The sequence below is a fragment of the Myodes glareolus genome, chromosome 8, assembly GCF_982192425.1.
Source record: "Myodes glareolus chromosome 8, mMyoGla1.1, whole genome shotgun sequence".
Taxonomy (NCBI): Eukaryota; Metazoa; Chordata; class Mammalia; order Rodentia; family Cricetidae; genus Myodes; species Myodes glareolus.
Window position 1 is genome coordinate 72,653,868 of NC_142033.1, and position 20,285 is coordinate 72,674,152.

General features: G+C 42.5%; 1 protein-coding gene across 3 annotated transcripts in view; it reads right to left on the reverse strand.

The window, feature by feature from the left end:
• The window catches only part of Maea (macrophage erythroblast attacher, E3 ubiquitin ligase), a 37,964-nt gene that overhangs the window by 8,378 nt on the left and 9,301 nt on the right, over nucleotides 1–20,285 (reverse strand). For all 3 annotated transcript variants that reach the window (XM_048461691.3, XM_085692058.2, XM_085692059.2), the window contains exons 2-4: nucleotides 6,635–6,817; nucleotides 5,538–5,741; nucleotides 3,270–3,392 (exon numbers count right to left, since the gene is read on the reverse strand). In XM_048461691.3, the coding sequence (XP_048317648.1) occupies nucleotides 3,270–3,392; nucleotides 5,538–5,741; nucleotides 6,635–6,817 (510 nt within the window). The remainder of the gene's footprint in view (nucleotides 1–3,269; nucleotides 3,393–5,537; nucleotides 5,742–6,634; nucleotides 6,818–20,285) is intronic.

The window sequence follows — 20,285 nt, forward strand, 5'->3', positions numbered from 1 at the left end:
GGCAACAGTCCTCTTCCAGCAGGATTAATGCATTATGCAGATGGTGAGTTCAATACCCGAAGGCAGTCATGTGACATCTGTATGGGCAGCAGACAGGGATTGTCATTAGCTCCCAGAGTCCATGGGGTAAGGTTAAGTGACTGTATGAGGAAATCCTGCCAACTCCCTAGAGAGTTTTCCAAGTCCCCTACAGTCAAGATCCTATTGTCTATGAATACCATAAAGCAATTCTTCCTCTAAATGTGTCTCCTCTAGCTGGGCATGGTTGCGCATACCTTTAATCCCGGCACTCAGGAGGCAGAGACAGGCGGATCCCTGTGAATTAAAGACCAGCCTGGTCTATAGAGTGAGTAGTTCAGGACAACCAGAGCTATGTAAAGAGACCTTATCTTAAAAAGTTTCCTCTCTACCACCTCCACCAGGCTTCAACTCAGCATACTTCTTGTCTGTATTGTAAGCCATGCTGCCTAAGCTGGTGGTTGCTCTGTAAAAATGTCCACAAGTTGTTTATCTAAGACTGATACCTGGTGGAAGGGGACAGTGCCTCAAGTGGGTATGAGGTAGCAAGAATGTGGCACCTCAAAGGTGCTGACACGGAACACTAAGACAACAACAAAAGATGGAAGACTGAAAAGATGTCCAGGAAGGTTCCAGGCAGAAACAGGCATAGTACAAAGGCCCTAGGACAGAAGGAAAAAATACCCAGAGCAATAAGCCCAAGGAAGCTAAGGTTCCTGTTAAGACTATAAGGTCCAGGCTGGGGGATCAGGAGATGAGAGAATGGGTGCATCCATAAATGCAGAAGCTTCAAGATTTGCAGTTGCAAGGAAGATCTGAGATCAGCACCACAGCGGCTCTTGGGGACAGTACAGGGTATGCTGGTAGATGCCATCGGCATAGAAGTTCAAAGCTGACTCTAAAACCAGCACTACAATCCAATGAAGGCAGAAGTTCCTGTGACTGGAGGCTAGCCAGTAGGAATAGTACCTGCTACCACATTACACAGAAAGCACCTTTCTTTGCAAGTAATAATCTAAAGATCCCCAGGCATTGAGCACCAGACAGTGGAACACTTGCCCAGCACGTACAGAGCCACCTGTAAAACCAGCACCTAGGAGGCTGAGGCAGGGCCTCAGTAAATTTGAGGTTAGCCTGAGGCAATGTCCCCCTAAAAGCTACTCAAAACCTTCAGCTTCAGGACACATAAAACACTTCCTGACAGAAAACAGGAATGAGGATATGAAAAACTAGTCTAAGACTATTTATCATAGGTCATCGATTTTAGAGAATCCGTATTACAAAAGCACAGACTTCACATGGCAAGTAAATCATTCATGAACATATAAGACTTTACTCAATTCTCCAGTGCCACATTCTTTCCTACCTAGCCTCCTCTATGTACCCAATCCCCATGGCCCATTTCAATGTAACTCCAGCAAAGCATACTCCATCGCCAGCTGCTTTGACTCTATTCCACCAATACAGTGTAACCACAGCTTCACAATTCTGTGTAGGAAGATGACAGAGATATCCACTCCTCTGATCCCTGCACTGTGCCCTCCCGTGCCCAGGCTGAGGGTCAAGCAGGCTGGAAACAGTACATTTCAAGCCAGAGCAGGTACTGTCCTGACTGAGTGGTGGGTGGCAGGCTTATCAGGAAAAGACAGGGTGCCCAAGGCTCCCTAGGAGCAGCCTGGCCCCACTGATGAAGAGGTGCATGTGAGTGTTCTGCTCCCTTTAAAACCAGGAAACAAAGCAGGACTGAAAGGTGAATCTGCACATTAGAGCCCCATTAAGTTGCAAAGTAACACCGTTCCTCCTATAGTTGGTGAGCACCAGGAGGATGTTTAAAAGCAGGTATTAAAGGAAAAGCAGTACTCATCCTCAACCCTGACAGCGTTTCTCCATGTAACAGTTCTGGCTGTCCTGCAGACAGCTTTGCAGACTCATTTTGTAGACTAGGCTGGCCTTGAATTCAAACTCACAGAGATCCACCTGCCTCTGCCTCCCGAGTGCTAGATCAAAGGTGTGCACCACCACCACAGCCCAGCAGAAAGTTTTGTTTCATAAAGCATATACCTTAAATCTGTCTTTATTATTTAGGAGCAATATTCCCTAACAGTTAACTTTCAAACACCTTACCAATATACAGAGTGCCTGTTTGTCATGCAAATTAACCCTCCAGACCTAAATCTAAAACATGTATCTACCAAGTCATATAGAGGAATGACTGGCCACCCTGTTCACTCTACAGCAGCTGGAGACTCCGAATTTACCATTCTGTGTGACTTCTAGACAAAAGGCTTCCAGGTTGTTCTTTCTGTGTCCTGTCTAGTCTAGAGACCTAAGCTAATTTACAGATCTTATCTTGGTGCCCCGTGCACCTCAATTTCTCAAGCACTGCCTATCCACAGTGTCCACCCCTGGTCCACATGGACCAGTCATAGTAAATTCAGCAAGTTTGTAAACACACTGCCTAGGAGATCACTTCACGAAAGATAAAAGCCCAGTGTTTTCTGTGGGAGGGAGTGAAGGTGGAACCTGAGTAGGCCAGACTATTATGTAACGAATCATCTGGCTTCCCTTTTGGGGGTTTCTGTACCAAGCTCCTCACTGATGGTTCTACTCTTTTGTTCCATCTTCATCTCATGCTCACCTTGGCAGTCCTGAGTGGCAGAGTGTCACTCTTGGCTGGTGACTACATGCACCCCAACAAACTCAACCTGATGTATTAAAGTAGCATTCAGTCTAGAATACAGCTTCTCTGGTGGAAATAGGGGCTACTAATGAAAACTAACACATTTCTGCTACAAAGCCCTAAGACGATAATTTTCAGTGAGCAGGTTTAAGGTCTGTAGTCTGTGTTTCACTTTGAAATAATGTTTTAAAAGTATAAAGTGTATATTCAGTAGAACATCACACCCCAGAGTTGTATAGCCCCTGACTAAGTGGGAAACCCACAGCTGCCTCAACTCTTAAGTGCAGTGGGCATGAACATGCTGCATGTGTGATGGGACTCCATACTTCACTCCTGAACCAAACCAACACAAGAGGCAGGGTTTTTACCTAAAGGTAAAGCACCAACACCCACACACTCGAACCCCACCCCACATCCAACAACTCAATCTTACAAACTATCACCAAACCAAAAGGTTGCAAGTAGGTGAGGGCATGAGGTCGTGGAGAGGTGGCACAGCTACTCAACTTTGGCCTCTCCTTCAATAGAGACCCCATCCTCACCAGAAGTCCAACTGGGAAAGCCCACACACCTTCATCTTCCGGAGTCGGGACTTGTTATCATGGCACCAGGCAAGGCAGGTGGCTGTCTCACGCCTCTCCAAGGATTCTTCTACTTCTTTGGCTGTCAGGAACATCTCGATATTCACAAGGTCCTTAGAGGAAGGGGCAGCTCAGGTCACAACATGTCTGTGGCCTACAAGCAGGGGCAACTGATTTCTACCCTCTTCACCCCAGCCTCCCACCCAGAGTTTAGGCTTGGCCCTACTGCACCCCTGCCTCTGGTCCAACCTGTCTAGGGCACTGCTCATAGACAGTACCCAGGGAATAAGATTCCAGGAGCAGAAATGGTCCGTGATGACTGGGAAGCTTACATGTGGCAGATGCCTACTGGTTAGGGGAACCAGACCCATCCTGTTGTGATAAAGAAAGATCAACAAGGATCATAACCAGACTGTTACTTGGACTGGCTCCCAGCACAGGGTACAGGCACTCTGTGGTTAACCTTGTCAATTTGATGAGATTTAGAATCACCATGAAAATTAATATCAGCATATTTGTAAGGGACCACCTAGCTTAGGTAAATTTTAAAGGTGGGAAGATTCATCGTAAATGTGGGTTGTACTATTCCAGGGGCCGCAAGTCTCAAGTCTGAAAACAGAGAATGCAAACTGAGTCCCGGTAATCATTTCTACTTCCTAACTGTGTACACACATAAACAGCTGCCTCCTGCTTCTGCTGCCATGCCTTCTCTGGCATGATGGACTGACTATCTTCTGTAACTCTCAAATTAAACCTTTCTTCATTAAGTTACTTTTGTCAGGCATTTTGGTGCAGCAATTAAAGTATCACCCCAAACAAACCACAAACCAGTGTACAACCTTCTTCAAGCTCTCAGCATAGGGCACAATGCCTCCACTGTGTGTGTGTGTGTCTGTGTGTGTGATACAATACTCTCCCCAGTGCCTGTGTTCTTTAAGAAGGGCCAAAGACAGAAAATCTGCTGAGCTCTGGAGGGTTCAAACAAGGTCACGGTCCCTCTTCATTAAAGTGTCCAGCAAGATTAGCAAGAATTGAGTGGCTGGGACAATGAGATGTACGCACATTATGAGAAAGGCAGGGAAACTACCTGAAGAAAATGGAAATTTTTAAAAATCACACTGATTTATGTATGTATCAATGGGCAGATATACAGAGGTCGGAAAATGACTTGCAGGAGCTAGTTCTCTCTTCCCACCATGTAGTTCATAGGGATCAAACAACAACAACAATTTTATTTTTAGTTTTGACAACAAGTGTGCCTTTACTTGCTGAACCGTCTCATCAGCCTGAAAACACAATTTCTGGGATAGATTCCAATAAAACATATCGATAACAAACGGTTTCTCAACTAACAAGTAGAGTAAGAGCACAGAACTGCTAATTCCTAGTTGAGTCGGGTGTAGTATGTATGCTCTGGCCAAAATCTACAGGGACCAGATGTTTCTTCTGACAAACCCCATGACAATGGTCCTAGTTAGCATCACATCCCAAGCACTGGACACTACACATGCAGGAAATGACCAGAGAAGGGAGAAAGCTCCTTCCAGAGACATGGCTGGGCAGAGCACGTGGAACTTGCTGAACATGGTGCAGACACAGCACAGCCTTTAAAGTAAAAGAAATCGTAATAAGACTCCTACTATCCCTATTTCAAGACAAACAATCGTAAAAAGCAGACTAGAGCTAATATCAATGCAATTAAAACTAACGGCCTGGATGATGTGAAATAGCACAGCTGGATAAAGATGCTTGCCACCAAGCCTGACAACCCAAGTTCAATCCAAGGACTCATATGACAGAGAGAAAACTGACTTCCAAAGTTGTCCTCTAACTTCTACACATGTCATAACATGTATGATAAATTTAGTAAAAATTTTAAAATAATAATGGCTTACAAGAAGTAACAAGATAAAAAATGTGGTAACCCATGGGTTCAGTGATACACTCTGGTGGCCATGCACAGGCTGGGTATTCAATGTCTAGTGGCAGTAACTATAAATAGCGGTCACTGGTCAGGGGCAAGAAAGCAGCAATACCTTCCCATGGGCATGTCATTGACTTCAGGGAGCTCCTGTCAAAAACACCAACCTTCGGGCCTCCTTAGGCACCGCAAGGCCAACAAGTTCAAGTTGGCTAAAAGCAAGTTAATTTTATCCTGTGATCTTCAGTGACTGTTGGGGCACCGTAACAGGTAGGAACGAAAGGGAATGCGATAGTGTTCACTCCTAAGTAGGGGACTAAGAGTTCAAAGAGCCCACCTCAATGCCACTCTGGCGAGCCAATTTCACAGCTGTGTTGTAGTAGCCACAGCGCAGGAGATGCTCCACCATCATGCGGTCCATGCGCTTCCGTTTCCACATGCTGGCTGCTGCTGGCTGGTCACTGCTGTGCTCCTTGAGGTGCTCGATCCTACGTTTGCAGAGTTTGGCACTCTCATCCTCAGCCTGGATGGACTCTACTGCCTAAGTCACAGCAAACACACTTGAGATGATTGGTCCACCAGCAGCAATGAAAACATATGTATTTACAACCTCTTCTGTATACTTGAAAGAAGACAAGCAAGCAAAGGCAAAAGCTAAGATGTTGTTGGACTATATTGTAGAAATAGAAGAAATCAGGCTCTACATCTGTTTGGTGTGAATTTGTGTGAGACAGTAATTACTAAGAGGGACATGACATACTACCCACTACTTCACATGCTTGTTGAGCACATTTGAGAATAAGGCTTAAAATGTATGCATATCTTTTTTGGTTTAAGCTACATTGTCAGATGCTTAAAATTTGAAATTTATTGTACTTTCCTTGTCTTATTATTTACTATAAAGTGACTCTAATTACTTTACTTTGAGATAGGGTCCAACTGTGTAGCCCTAGCTGGTCTGGAGCTTGCTATGTAAACCAGAATGTCGTTCAAACTCACAAAAATCCTTCTGGCTCTGCCTCCTGAATGTGGGGATTAAACGCATGTGTCATGTTTGGTCTGACTTTTAAATATAACCTCTCATACTCAGACAATGTTCCTAGGCAGGTGCAGTCCCTGGCCTTTTCTTACATCTGACCCCTATGGGGACTGGGACTAATGATTCTCTTCTGTTGCCTGAGTTCTCTAACCCCTTTGGGAAGCTGTTTTGAAGGACTACTCATATCTTTAAAGGTCATCCTCAGTGGCTAGGTCATTTGGACAGTTCCAGGAAGTTCTGGGGTGAAATATCAGAGTCCGCAAGCCCTAGCTTCCTCATAGGTGGGGCTTAGGACACTTTCAGTTCTCTTTCTAGCAGCAGGAGGTCTGGACAGCTTTCCCACAGTTTGCCTACATCTTGATCTCCCAGCCAGGGCCCATTTGCAGAGGACAAACCTTCCTCTTGAGTACACTCAGCTTCTCCACCACACCATCCAGTAGGCTGACCACAGAGTCCACAGCTGGGCAACTACTCAAGGTCTTCTCAAGCTCAGCTACCACCATGGTGACGTGGCTGGTCTCCCGATCAATGTTTTTCTGGGCAGCTCGGAAGCGTTTATTCAGTGTCTCATAGGGCACCTAGACAAGAAAAGGCAGAAAGAATCTCAGCCCTGACATTCAGTGCACAGATACATCCCAGGCACAGCACATGGGTCTCCTTCACATCTAGTAAAGGCAGTCTAAGACCCTGAGCTCTAAAAACATCTCCAAGCATCCTGGACCAGGACCTACAAAGCATGACTAGACACGGTCCAGAGCCCGGAAGTGAGACTGACTGGCACTAAGACACATGCTGCCCTAGTCTTTGGATAATGCTAAGCCACAATTTTTTTACAAAAAAAGAAAAAAAAAAGTGTATACAGACAAAATAACAGCAAAGTTTTTTATCTAGAAAAACAAACAGTTAAAAAAGAAGATGAGAGAAAGAGACTTCCTTCCCATCAAGTCCTGGGAAACTGGAGGTAAAGACAACACTAGGAAGGGCAGTCAGGGTGGGTCCAAATAGCTTCATATCATTCAGGTTAATGTGAAGCCATCATATTTCATATGAAATTAAAAACACACGGGCTAGAGAGATGGCTCAGAGGTTAGGAGCGCTGCCTGTTCTTCCAAAGATCCTGAGTTCAATTCCCAGCAACCACATGGTGGCTCACAACCATCTATAATGAGATCTGGTGCCCTCTTCTGGTCTGGTGGCAGACATGCAGACAGAACACTGTATACATAATAAATAAATAAATCTTTAAAAAAAAGAAATTAAAAACACACATTAACATTTCTCCTCCATGAAAAATATTATCCTAATTGTTAAAAAAAAACCAAAACTACCATTTCCTATAGAAAAATTACAAAGTAAGCACTATGTAAAGAATTGTCAAGTCACTGTGATTTTCTGTCTTTCCAGAAAATCACTGTGATGTGGGATTCCCCTCTGTATGCTGTGAATACCATTGGTTAATATAGAAAACTGTCTTGGACCTGCGCAGGGAATAGAGGTAGGCGGGGTAAACTGAATGCTGGAAGGAAGAAGGTGGAGTCAGAGAGAAGCCATGTAGCCCCACCAGGGACAGACGCCAGACAGAACTTTACCCAGTAAGCCACAGCCATGTGGCAATACACAGATTACTAGAAATGGGTTAAATTAATGTGTAAGAGTTAGCCAATAAGAAGCTAGAGCTAATGGGCCAAGCAGTGTTTTAAATAATATAGTTTCTGTGTGATTATTTCGGGTCTGAGCTGCTGAGCAGCTGGGAACCAACAAGTGGCCTCCTAATAACATCACTGTCACATTTTTCTCTCATTTCCTGGCCCATGACTGTTGGCATAGCACACTAAGCTGTACCTGAGCAAATGCCCCACCTCTATGGCAAGCAAGGCTACAGCCATGGCTCCTATCTCTACTGTCAAGTACTGCTAGGATCAACTTTGCTGTCACAGCAAACTCACCTGTGGGAAAAGTGTTTCATTCATTCATTCATTCATTCATTTTCTTTTTTGAGACAAGGTTTCAATGTGTAGTCACGGCTGTCCTGAAACTGTACACCAGGCTGCCCTGGAACTCACAGAGATCCAGTCTCCATAGTGAAAGGATTAAAGATGTGCATCCCACACCTGTGATCTTAAACCCACTCAGCAACATGGGCAAACTCATGGACCCTGCACCAGCCAGTCATTAAGCTCATGGTGAGGCCTGATAAAGGCAGGAATGTAAACAGACCTAGACATGGTTCACTATGAAACCTAGGCTATTTAAGAGCAGGTAATATAAAGACAACAGGCATGGGAAAAGGACTAGGTTTACTTCCCCCAATCCCAAACCCACTTTTCTCCAGTCCTGTGTTGACTGTACTCCTCAGGCAGGCAGCTTCAGGCAGGAACATGCAATGTGTACCCATTCCTGTCTAACCTAAGACTTCACTGGTACAAGAGGTAAATTCCACTAGACAAGACATGAGCTCTTGCTTACTGGTGAGCGAGGAAATCCTGCAGTGTTGGAAATGAAGATGGGAGAAGTTGTCAAATAGCAAATAACTCAACAGGGTAATAAGAAACAAGGGACTAGTGTGGCCAGTGCAGCTCCTGGGCCAGGTAGCTGTAGCATCCTCTCTAGAGGCTCTGTGATACGCTTCCTAAGTAGTCAGTCTGTCACAGTATGGGTGGCCAAGGCAACCTGCATTACCTTGCTCAGCCAACACTGTTTGTCTTCATGGATATGTTCTCCTGAGGATTCAGCACTTCTCACCAAAGGGGGTGGGGGTGGGATATGTATGTATATGCACGCACGCACGCAAGAGAGATTCCTCTATTTCTATCTACCCAAGGGAAAGATGTATTCAAAATAGTTTTTGTCCAATGCCTTCCTATTGCAGACTCTTAGGACGAAGCTAATGGGAGAATAGACAGACATAAGACCCAGTGTGAGACTTTGGCAGCCACCAAGTCCCTGAGCCACCATAGACAGCACTTGGTACCTTTGCCAGGTCAAACTCCTATATGTTACCCAATTTAAGGATTATCCTGCAAGAAGGTAGAATTCTGGCAGGCAAATCAATCATATATTCTTCAACCACAATGCATTCCACCCCACCAAACAGTGGAGTATGTAGTTAGAGGCTTCATGTACATAGCTTCCCCAGATGCAACACAGCCCAACCTGTGGCCAGGAATATCTTCTCTGGGTGTTGCTGGATGCCTGAAGAATGTCTTGCTAGCAAGCCTATTTTGTGCAATAACAAGAAAAAACAAATACTACCAGTAGGCCGCAGACACAGGTTCCTGTTCTTTATGGCCTAAGGTAAAGGGTTTAGTTTTGCCTAACATTATGTCAAAATACAAAGTTTATAAAGTCAAAACAAATGAAAGCAGCATTTGCTAAAACTCCTCTGTCAGGAGCAATGCTATCAGAAGAATGAGCTGTTGCCATGGTGGATGAGACATTGACTCACACCTGCATGTGCTGCCAGGCTCTGGGATTCAGTCCCAAGTATAGGAAAAAAATACTGGGCTCCCAAGAGGGAAAACACCAGTTCCCAGCTGTGGTTATGGGTTATCCCCACAACCAACATCTAACAAATTCCACCAGGTGTTGCTTAGCTGTTAAAAGCACTTGGTGCTCTTATACAGAGCCTGGGTTCAGTTCACCGCACCAATATCAGGTGGCTCACAACTGCAGTGATTCTAGCTTCAGGAAGGCTGTGACATGCTCTTGAGGCATCCTCAGGACCCTACATGCACACGGTACACATACATACACTCAGATATACATATAAAATGATATAAGCAACTCTTTAAAAATCAAAACAAAAACATCAGGCTACAAGGCAGGAGCACTTAGTGAGCAAAGGCAGTCCCACTAGCCCCCTTACTCCCAACACAACGCAACAGTCTACCTTTTCTCCCTTTTGCTGGCCATCCTTTGGACGGTTTCCCTTCTGACCTGGACCCACACTTTCCTTCAATACAGCAACACCAAGTTAATAAAAATTAAAATAAAAACAAACAAAAACAAAACCCTTCTGTCATACATTATAATATATAAAATTATATTCCGATAAATATGAAAATGTAATTATAAACTTGTACATAAAGCTCCATCTAGGTGGCACTGGGTGATGTGAATAGACTCTCAACAGAATCAGAATCCTGCCAAGTCTTATGCCCCGTGAAGACCCTGAGTGAAACCTAGCATATAACACCTGCAGGCTTCAAGTGTTATAAAATCTGTCAGCGGATCAGCTGACTGTTGGGACTAACACATCTACATTGTCCCACACTTACTGAGATGGTCTACCAACACAGGTAATGACAGCAAAACTCCATCAGTTCCATCAGGTCAGGGTGTCCATCTAACTGTTATCTAGAGAGATGGTAGATAGTCATCTATTCTAAGTTCATGGCTCTGTTGAGAATCTTTTGAGAAAACAAAATCCAAGACCGAGTATATTGAAGTGAGGCATGAAACAAAACCACAATGTCCATGCAGAATCTACGAGAAGGCTGCACAGCATAAGGCTTGCACTGCAAATGGTTTACATGTTGACTGTCCCGCCTGGACCCTCAGCCGTTCAGTCTCAAAGAAACACACAGAAGTCTACAATAATCATAAACTGGTTGGCCTATTAGCTCAGATCTCTTATTAACTCTTACATCCTGCATTAACCCATAATTGTTGTCTGTGTTGGGCTAATGTGATGGCATAGACCTGAAAGGTACTGTGACAGTTCCTAATACTGTCAGCTGAGTGTCCTCCTGGGGTTCTGCACTGAACATCTCTTCCCCGCCAGCCATCACGCCTGAGTCTAACCTTAGAATAGCCCAGTGTCAACTTCCCTTGGTTAGACTTAGACACATGCTTGTCAGGCACCCCTCTTTACTCCCTTCTTTAGCTTACCTTCCCTCTCCCAGGCTCCAGCATAATGGTCTGCTCCTCCTAGGGCCTAGGCCAGGTGCCTGCATCTCATCTAAGACTAGAGAATGGGTAAAGTAGCTGACTACTCTCAGGGGCTCTTAGAACATATCTCATAGTGTAGTTAACAATCAAGAAGGAGCTTCCCAACCAACTTCTTCCTTTTACCCATACCTTTCCCAGACCTGGAAAACAGCCCTCTTTTCTTTGCCCCTTTCCAGAGACAGAGCAGAGGCAAGCCTGGTCTACACAGCAAGTTCCAGGCCAATGGGAGGTATACAGACTTTGTCTCTAAATAACAACAAAATCACACTGAAATCACACCATGTATTAGCAAAGTGTCTTGCTGGTGAGGATAGGAATGACACTGTTAATGGTGAACCACCAGAGGATTACTATAAACAACAGTTGCTGCAGTCTCCTCAGAGTTCTACAGTCACAACAACTTCAAGGCAGATAGTTGAGATGGTCCAGCCTCACAGACCATTCTAGCCAGGACTTCAGATAAGCCTTGCACTTTCCCATTACACAGAGACTAGATAAAAAAATGTTATTGCTAGTTTTCTTAGGACTTGACCATTATCTCAATTTTCTCAGGGTCCTCTGGGGATGCTGTCACCCTCTGACAACAGGAAGGAGTCTAGAGAACAAAATGCCCACATTCCCAAGAAATGGGGTAGGTGGTTTTGGTCATTCAGTGGGTTATGGATGTTTGTCATCATTTAGTGGGAATACAGAAATATAGGACTAAAAAGACAATTATTCATCTCAAAATATTTTACACTGGAATGGATGTTTGTATATGGACACAAATTTAAGGTTACTTTTGTTATACCATATATATTTTTCTACTCTTGTTTAAGCTATCTATGCAGCTCATTTAAAAATGTAATATAAAGTCCTAGTTCTTGAAAACTATTCTTTCTGTTTAGGATAATTAAAAAATACAGGTTAGTAGCTACTGATCTATAATAATCAAGCTTGTAGTTACATTAGGTAAGTTTACAAGGTTAAATAGAGATATATTTTAGATAGATAGGTCATATTCAAACACTTCAGAGACCTACAGAATATGGCATTTAAGATGTTTAATAACCTAATGCTTTTCATGACAGTGAGACATGTTTGTTCCTGGCAGTACCAATCTACTTTATAAAAGGATGATGGGTGTAGAAGAACCTCCATATGGAGTTCGCATTCATTGTGGTAAAGCTAGTCACTTGAACAAGAAACTGCCCTTGCCTCAAATACTGACAGTATATTGTACAAACTGGACAAGAAGAACACAAAGGAAAAAGACTCCTAAACTTGGTCAAGCTAAGGTGTGGCAGTCCTTCAAAATTAATGTTTCATATAAAAGTCTGTCAGATATTCTAGGCCTGGAAACCAAAGGTAGATGCCCCAATGTTGCAGAGAAACTCTGGGTGACTGTCCAGGCAGCCAGATACCTCTCAGTCATTTCTATAATTTTGGAAGTTGCTTGTTCTGCACTTCCTGTTTACTCATGTAATATTATATCCTTCTTGGGTCTCTGATGGAGTTGAAGAAGAGATAGTTACAGTTTTTCTTGTTACCAAATTCAGAAAAGAAACTTACATAGAAATGTAAAGTTTAAAAGGTTGAGAAACATAAAAGCTTAAACTTTTACCTAAGAAAATGATCTGAGGTCTAAAAAGATCATTTTGGAATGGTAATACAAGTTAGGATAGAAAGTAAATTAGATACACAACTTTGGATTCATCAAGATAGGACAGATAATGGAGTATTTTCTCTGAATTTGTCAAATGCAAATGGACTGGATAGTGTAAATACAATTCTTACTTTATAAGCGTTCTTGAGTATAGTTTTACTATGTTAAAGCTAAAACTTTTCTTTTTATTTAGACAAGGGGGAAATGTGTAATATTTATGCAAAGATGAGTTGCGTTTGTGTTGCAAAATATTTGTCTAACTATGTAAAGATGTGTTGTATAGCTGGGCAATGGTGGCACATGTCTTTAATTCCCGCACTTGGGAGGCAGAGGCAGAGGCAGGCAGATATCTGCGAGTTCGAGGCTAGCCTGGTCTACAGAGTGAATTCCAGGACAGGCTCCAAAGCTATAGAGAAACTCTGTCTTGAAAAATCTAAAAACAAAACAAAACAAAAGTTGCATTTGTTTAACTATATAAAGATGTGTTGTTGTTTTACCTTGCCTGCCTAAGGCACCTGACTGGTTTAATAAAAAGTTACATGGCCAGTAGCTAGGAAGGAGGACTAGTAACTTCCAGGCAGGGAGAGTAAGTAGAAGGAATTTAGGCTCAGGGGAAAATAAAGAAAAGAAAGACAATGACAGGAAGACACTAGGGGCCAGACAAACAGACATAGAGAAAGCAGGAAAGCAGGACATACGGAATGAAGGAAAGGTGAAAAGCCCTGAGGCAAAACATAGATGAATAGAAACAGGTTAAATTAAGTTAAAAAGAGCTAGTGGGACAAGCCTAAGCTAAGGCTGAGCATTCATAATTAATAATAAGTGTCTATTTGGGAGTTGGCTGGCAGCCAAAGAAAATGCCAACTACAAACACATATGATAGCAGGCCCACTTCTGAGTTTGCATCCAATCTACCAGATGTTTGCATACCATGTTTACTACAACCCCAACAGTAGCCATCTGGGTATTCACTGACGAATGAAGAAAATGTAGCATATACATATAATTCAGCCTTACAATGGAAAATACTGCCACATACCAAAATATGGATGAAATCTGAGGGCATTAAGTAAGATGAGCTGACCACAAAATGACAAAACTGTCATTGAATAAGACTCCTAAAAAGATCAATGTCTACTAAACAAGACTCTTAAAAACTACAAGCTCTCAGAGAAAAAAGTAGGATGCACAGTAATTCTCTAATGGCAGAATTTCAGTTCTTTAAGACTGAGTTTTCCAGAGACATCATGCACCATGAGGGTACATACAAGTAAGAGCACACATATTGTACACTTTAACAATTCTACGTTGTGCTTTTACTACAAAAAATTTAAATTTCAGGGTAGAATGTGGCTCAGCTGGTACAGACAGTGCTTTCCCAGAGTACATGAAACCCTGGAATTTGTTCCCAACATTGCATAAACCAACTGCATAGTGGTGGTGCACACCTGCAATCCTAGCACTCAGGAGGAGGAAGCAGGAGGATCAGAAGTTCAAGATTAGATCCTTTTTGACTACATAGTAAGTTGAGGCAAAAGAAACTAACAATTGATACCAAGACTTAATACTCTAGCTTAGCATGGTGGCAAGGAATCCAAGGCAGGTGGTTAGTGAGTTTGAGCTTGGGTTGCATCAGATCCCATCTCAACACCATTACCCTAGACCAAACCAAACCAAACCGTAACAAAAAAAAGTAACTATAAACCTTTGTGATTCCCTTAACAAGGTGCTGGTCTGAGCTTAGATATAGACCAAATGAGAGTGGAGAAACCACATATAGAGCCCCACACTAACTATATATGTCCAGCCACAAGGTCAAGGGAAATTAGCAAGTGACAATAGCAGGACTGGAAACTCACCTCGAAGTAGTGAAAACTAAGTCATGCCTAATACATCTATCAAGACCACCTTGAAGCAGATCATATATTCAAAAACAGAAGCTGACACTGTCTATTAATCATTTGAGGAAGAAACAAGACATTGTCATGACCTTTAGGAGGACACAAGCTTTGTAAATGACACAAACCACACAACCTGTGAAGAAAACTCATCAACGCTCTTTACCAAACCCTGCTCTGTAAACAACAACCTAGGAAAGAGAACAGAAGCCAGACTGGAAGGAAGTCACTGGAAATATACACACCTAGCACGACTCCTTCCAGGGAAAATGTGAAATGCTTACAAACAATTTAAAATGAGGATAGCAAAATCCTATTCTCAAAACAGGCCAGAGTATCAGCAGGAATGCCATCCAAAACGACATATGGAAGACCTACAATGCTGTTTTCTTGTAAGGAAATATAAATGAAAACTGTAAAAGAAAGTGGTTATTCTTAGGCAGAATCTTGATTTGGCCAAAGACTTTGGTGTCTGTGTGCATGTTTCTGGATGACTGAGTCAGTCCTCAGTAGAGCTGATGGCCTCTCTGGTGCGGGTCTCATTCAATCAGCTGAATAACTGCAGAACACTTAAGATCCCAATTTGTATCCAGCTGGGACACGGTGTCCATCCCCCACTTTGTACTAAGTCTTTAAAACCAGAGTCATCTTAACTCAGAGCATGTAACATTCCCAGTGCTCTCCAGATACACAAGTTCACAGCGGCCCTGAAAGAATGTAGTACACATATGTGATGGGCAACTCCTCTGAGTCTGGGCTTCACATCACTGATGAGGAAGGGGCACAGGCGGAGATGATGTGATCTGAGTCATTGACCATGCCTGGCCTCCTAACCCGGTCACTGAACCAACTTTAAAACAACTGCTCATGTATGCAGAGCGCTGTGTACCACAGCTAACCAACAGATCTGGCCATGAGGTCACCTCATTTGTCAGTCAAGTCAACACTCACAATTTAAAAAAAGGAATGTTGTTACTATTTATGTAATTCACATACTCTAAGACCCCCTTCAAAAGATAACACTCAGGAGGTTTGATTGTAATTGCAAGGCTGTGAAACCATTACCACCATCTATAAGAGAGTGTTTTCATAACCACATCATGGCCATCCCTCAAGACACAAGCATCGGCCATGACTCCGTCTCTGTTCTTGAAATTTCACACAAATGGAACAATAGTTTTTGTCTATCTTTTGGCTTAATGTTATTTCTGAGACTGATCCATGATGTGGCATATACCAGTGCTCTGCTCTCTTTGTAGATGATAAAAAAAATCATCTACAAATCCTGTATTAATAACTGTTATGCACACACATTAAGACTGCATGTACTTTGGGGCAATTATGAATGGGATTGTGAAAGTTTTGTACCTTGTATAGACTACCTAATGCCTAGGGTATTTCAAAAGGAGGCACCACTGTTTTTCATTCTCATCAACAGCACCTGAGGGTTTCTGATTTCTCCATATCTCCCCACCCCATTCTAGCAGAAGGAAGTAGTGTGTCCCAGTGGCTTTGGTTTGCATTTCCTTGATTACTAAAGACACTGAACACCTTCCTATGTGCTTACTGGCTATCTGTGTATCTTATCTGAAGAAAGTCTTCAAATTGTTTTGGTTTTTGGAATGCATGTAGGTGCACATGCACAAGTATGTGTACAGGCCAGAGGTGAACATTTATGGTGTCTCTATTTTATTGGGGTAGGGTTTCCTGCCCAATCCAGAGCTTGTCAATTTGACTAGTCTAGATAGCCAGCTGTTTGGGGATTACCCTGCCTCAGTCTTCCACGTGCTAGGATTACAGGTGGGCTACAGGTAGCCTTCCATAACAAGGTTTTATGTGGGGGGATCCTGGGATCAGAACTCAGGTCCTCAAGTCTGCATAGTGAGAACTTTGCTTTATCCACTATGTTTGCTCATTTTTAAAATTTAAGTCATTACTCAACAGTAAGATTTCTTCATAGAGCTAAATACGTGCTCTTATCAGATATGCGATTTGCAAATGTTTCTTCCTATTTTATGAGCAATTATCTTAGCTCAGCTTACACAATCTACAGAAAGTTAAAAAGGCTGAAAATTTTGGAGCAAGGTCCTGGCAGAGCTGGATCTAGCAAAAATTCTCTTGCTTGCTATAATCTCACATTTTCTTTTGGTATATGTGCAGAGTGCTTTAGCCAACAATCGTCTTATAAAAACATTAGAGAGTAGGAACACAGCTCAGTGGGCAAAAGGACTTGTTCCCAAGTCTACTGATCTGAGTTCAATGCCTGGAACCTTATAGAAGAAGAGAACTGGCTCCTGAAAGCTGTTCTTCTCTCTCATGCATACCCACACATGTATACACAAAATAAATAAATGCAAACAAAAAACACAATAATCCAGGCTGGGATTAGTGTCACTCATGGTACAGTGCTTGATTAGCATGTACGAAGTCCTATGCTCCATCTCAAGCATCATATCAAACCAGGTATGGTGGCACATGCCTGTAATCCCAGCATTTAGAAGTGAGAGCAGGAGAATGGAAGACTATCAGTTGATAGTAGAACACATGTGATATGACAGTAAACAGGGAAGATACAGGTAGAAAGGTGTAAGGACGGATGGGGAAGAGAAAGGGTGGGGGAAGGGTAATCAAACTGAGTATTAAAAAGTCAGATGAAAACCTATTTTGTAAGTTAATTAAAAACTGTAATTAAAAGAAATTTGAACCAGGCAGTGGTGCGCACACCTTTAATCCCAGCACTCAAGAGGAAGAGGCAGGTGGATCTCTGTGAGTTTGAGGCCAGCATGGTCTACAAGAACTAGTTCAGGACAGTCAGGGATGTTACACAGAGAAGCCTGTCTTAAAAAAAAAAAAAAAAAAAAAAAAAAGTTTGAATGTAGTCACCCTGCATGGGTAAATTATACTGCTCCCAAAGCCATAAATTAAATAAAAATCCTAGTACTGGTTGGAGTGCTTCCCCTGAGTTGTTGGCCACTGAAGTGCTAGAGGCCCCTAAAACAATACTGGCTACTTTACTGCCATTGTTCAAGGCTGCCAATCAGAATTGGACGGTTATGACCCCATTGCTGAAAATACCACACACTTTGGTGGCAGGACTTGAAAACTTCCTTCTTTCTGGATAGCTTTCAGTGTTGGAAGGTGCTACACAGGCTGCTAGGAGAGGAAAAATAGTCATCAACAGACTCACTCAGCTATGGAGCCTGCCAGGAAAGAGTTGATCACTTTTGCAATAGTGGTATGAACATTATGAGGGTTAGTAACCAACCATTTTCTGATTGGATTTTAGACCCACTATACAGGAGGAATTCACATTTGGTACTGTAAACCTGGTCAAAAGTCTATGACTGGTTTCCTACTAGGGAACCTACTAAGGTTGCTTTGTGGTCAAGCTGTCAAACTGCCTTCTAAGTATTTATTAACTATAGATGAGTGATGCTCTCAGTCCTGGTCAGAGAAGCTTCTCTGTGTAGTGAGCAACAGTTTTAACACAAAGACTAATAACTGATCAAAGTGTTGAAAGTACACGACTATCCTGTGCTGGATCCCAAATGGGACATCTGTGCCACTCCCTCCAAAGCTCAAGGCATACTCAAGAGGGAGTAGAAAGAATTTAAGCGCCACAGGATGGGGAGGAGGGCTGTGAAACAGTTTTCTGGACATGACATGGTGGTTGTACTTATAAGCTTACAGCAGTTGTGGTCACGATGGGGCCCATAAGCATTCCATCATGGATTGCGAAAGGGCTCATGAGGCCACACCACTCCTTAAGGAGCTACTGGCAGGCAAGTAGAGGTTGCTGGAGGAATGGGTGTTATTTCTTCAGTGGTATATAGCCACTGTTGCTCATGCTTCAATAGATAACCCCTATCCATGCTCCTGCAAGTAACTCTATACTCACTGGTTCACAAAATATAAAATGAGAGTAAGGGGACTTACTGGAAATGGGACTTGTTGGAAAGAAAGTAGATTTTAGTAGTAGAGGAGAATCAGAGGATAGTGAAGGTAAAAATGAACAAATATATATACGCATGCATACATCAAAGAATAACTTTAAAAATTGCAAATGGAGGACTGGAAATGGCTCAACAGTTACAAGTACTTACTGCTCTTGCAGAGGACATGAGTTTGGTTTCCAGCATCCATGAGGTGGTTCACAACTGTCTGTATCCAGTTGTAGTTGATCCCTCACTCTCTTCTGGACTCCAAAGGTACCAGGCACACGGGGTACACTTACATAAATGCAGGCAAAATATTCATACACACAATTTTTAAAATATTTAAAAATTACAAATGTGACAAGGGGTTAAAAATAAAACTTGGGGCCAGGTGGTGGTGGCACACACCTTTAATCCCTGCACTCGGGAGGAAGAGGCAGGTGAATCCTTGTGAGTTTGAGGCCAGCCTGGTCTACAAGAACTAGTTCCAGGAAAGCTAGGGCTGTTATACAGAGAAATCCTGTCTCGAAAAACAAACAAATAAAAAAATAAAATAAAATAAAAATTGGATGAGGTATGTTTAATGCAAAAATGCTAAACTAAAAAAAAAAGTTCCTCATCCTTGGCTATATAGCACATTTTATCTGTTCCAAATTGAACCACTTCTCAAAGATTACACTTCAAGGACTGGGGCTTCAGCATACATTTTTTAGGGGTTGGACATGGGCACACTTACTCTGAATGACAGTCTTTTCATTTCGCAGCTTCCCACAAAGCAGTCTTTCGTTTGGGGCTCCTTATGCTCAGGTGTTGAGAAACCACAGACTAACTCAAGGTCAGAATTATCTTGTATATTGTGCTAGAAGCTTTATAATTTTAGATCTTTCATTTAGTTCTTTTGACTTATTTTTAGCTCTTAGATATTTTGTAATATAGGGACCCAACTACACTTTGTTTGTGAAAAACCAGTTGTTTTCAGCACTTGTTGAAAACACCATTCTTGATCTGTCTTGACACACTTGCTAAAATAAATTACTCTAAATATATGGGTTAAAAGCTGAGTGTGTAGTGCAGTAATGGTACAGTGCTTGGCTTTGTGTGTAAAGTGTTGGGTTCAATCCTGCAATGCACAAATAAACAAAAGCCTACTTTAATTTTGGTAGCTATGTCTATTCTTTTTGCTTTGCTTTGTTTTGTTTGTGTTTTGAGACAGGGTTTCTCTGTGTAGCTCTGGTCTTCTTGGACCAGCAGGGCCTTAAATTCACAGAGATCTGTCTGCCTCTGCCTCCCACTCCCAAGTGCTGGGATTAAAGGCACCACCATCCCTCTTGCTATGTCTATTCTTTTGCCAATATCATGCAATCTTACATCTCCATAAAAAGTTTGAAACCCAAAATTCCAAGTTCTATAACTGCTGCTTATCAGGATGCCTTGACTAGTCTGGGTTCCTGAGTTATACTGTTGATTTACAAACAGCTTGCCAATTTCTGCAAAAAAGTCAGCTGAGATTTTGATGTAGATCGTGTCGAGTCTGCACATTAATCCAGGGAGTAATGCTATCCTAACAATCCTGCCTTATTCCTACATACTGTATTATTTTTGCACAACAGTAAATCAA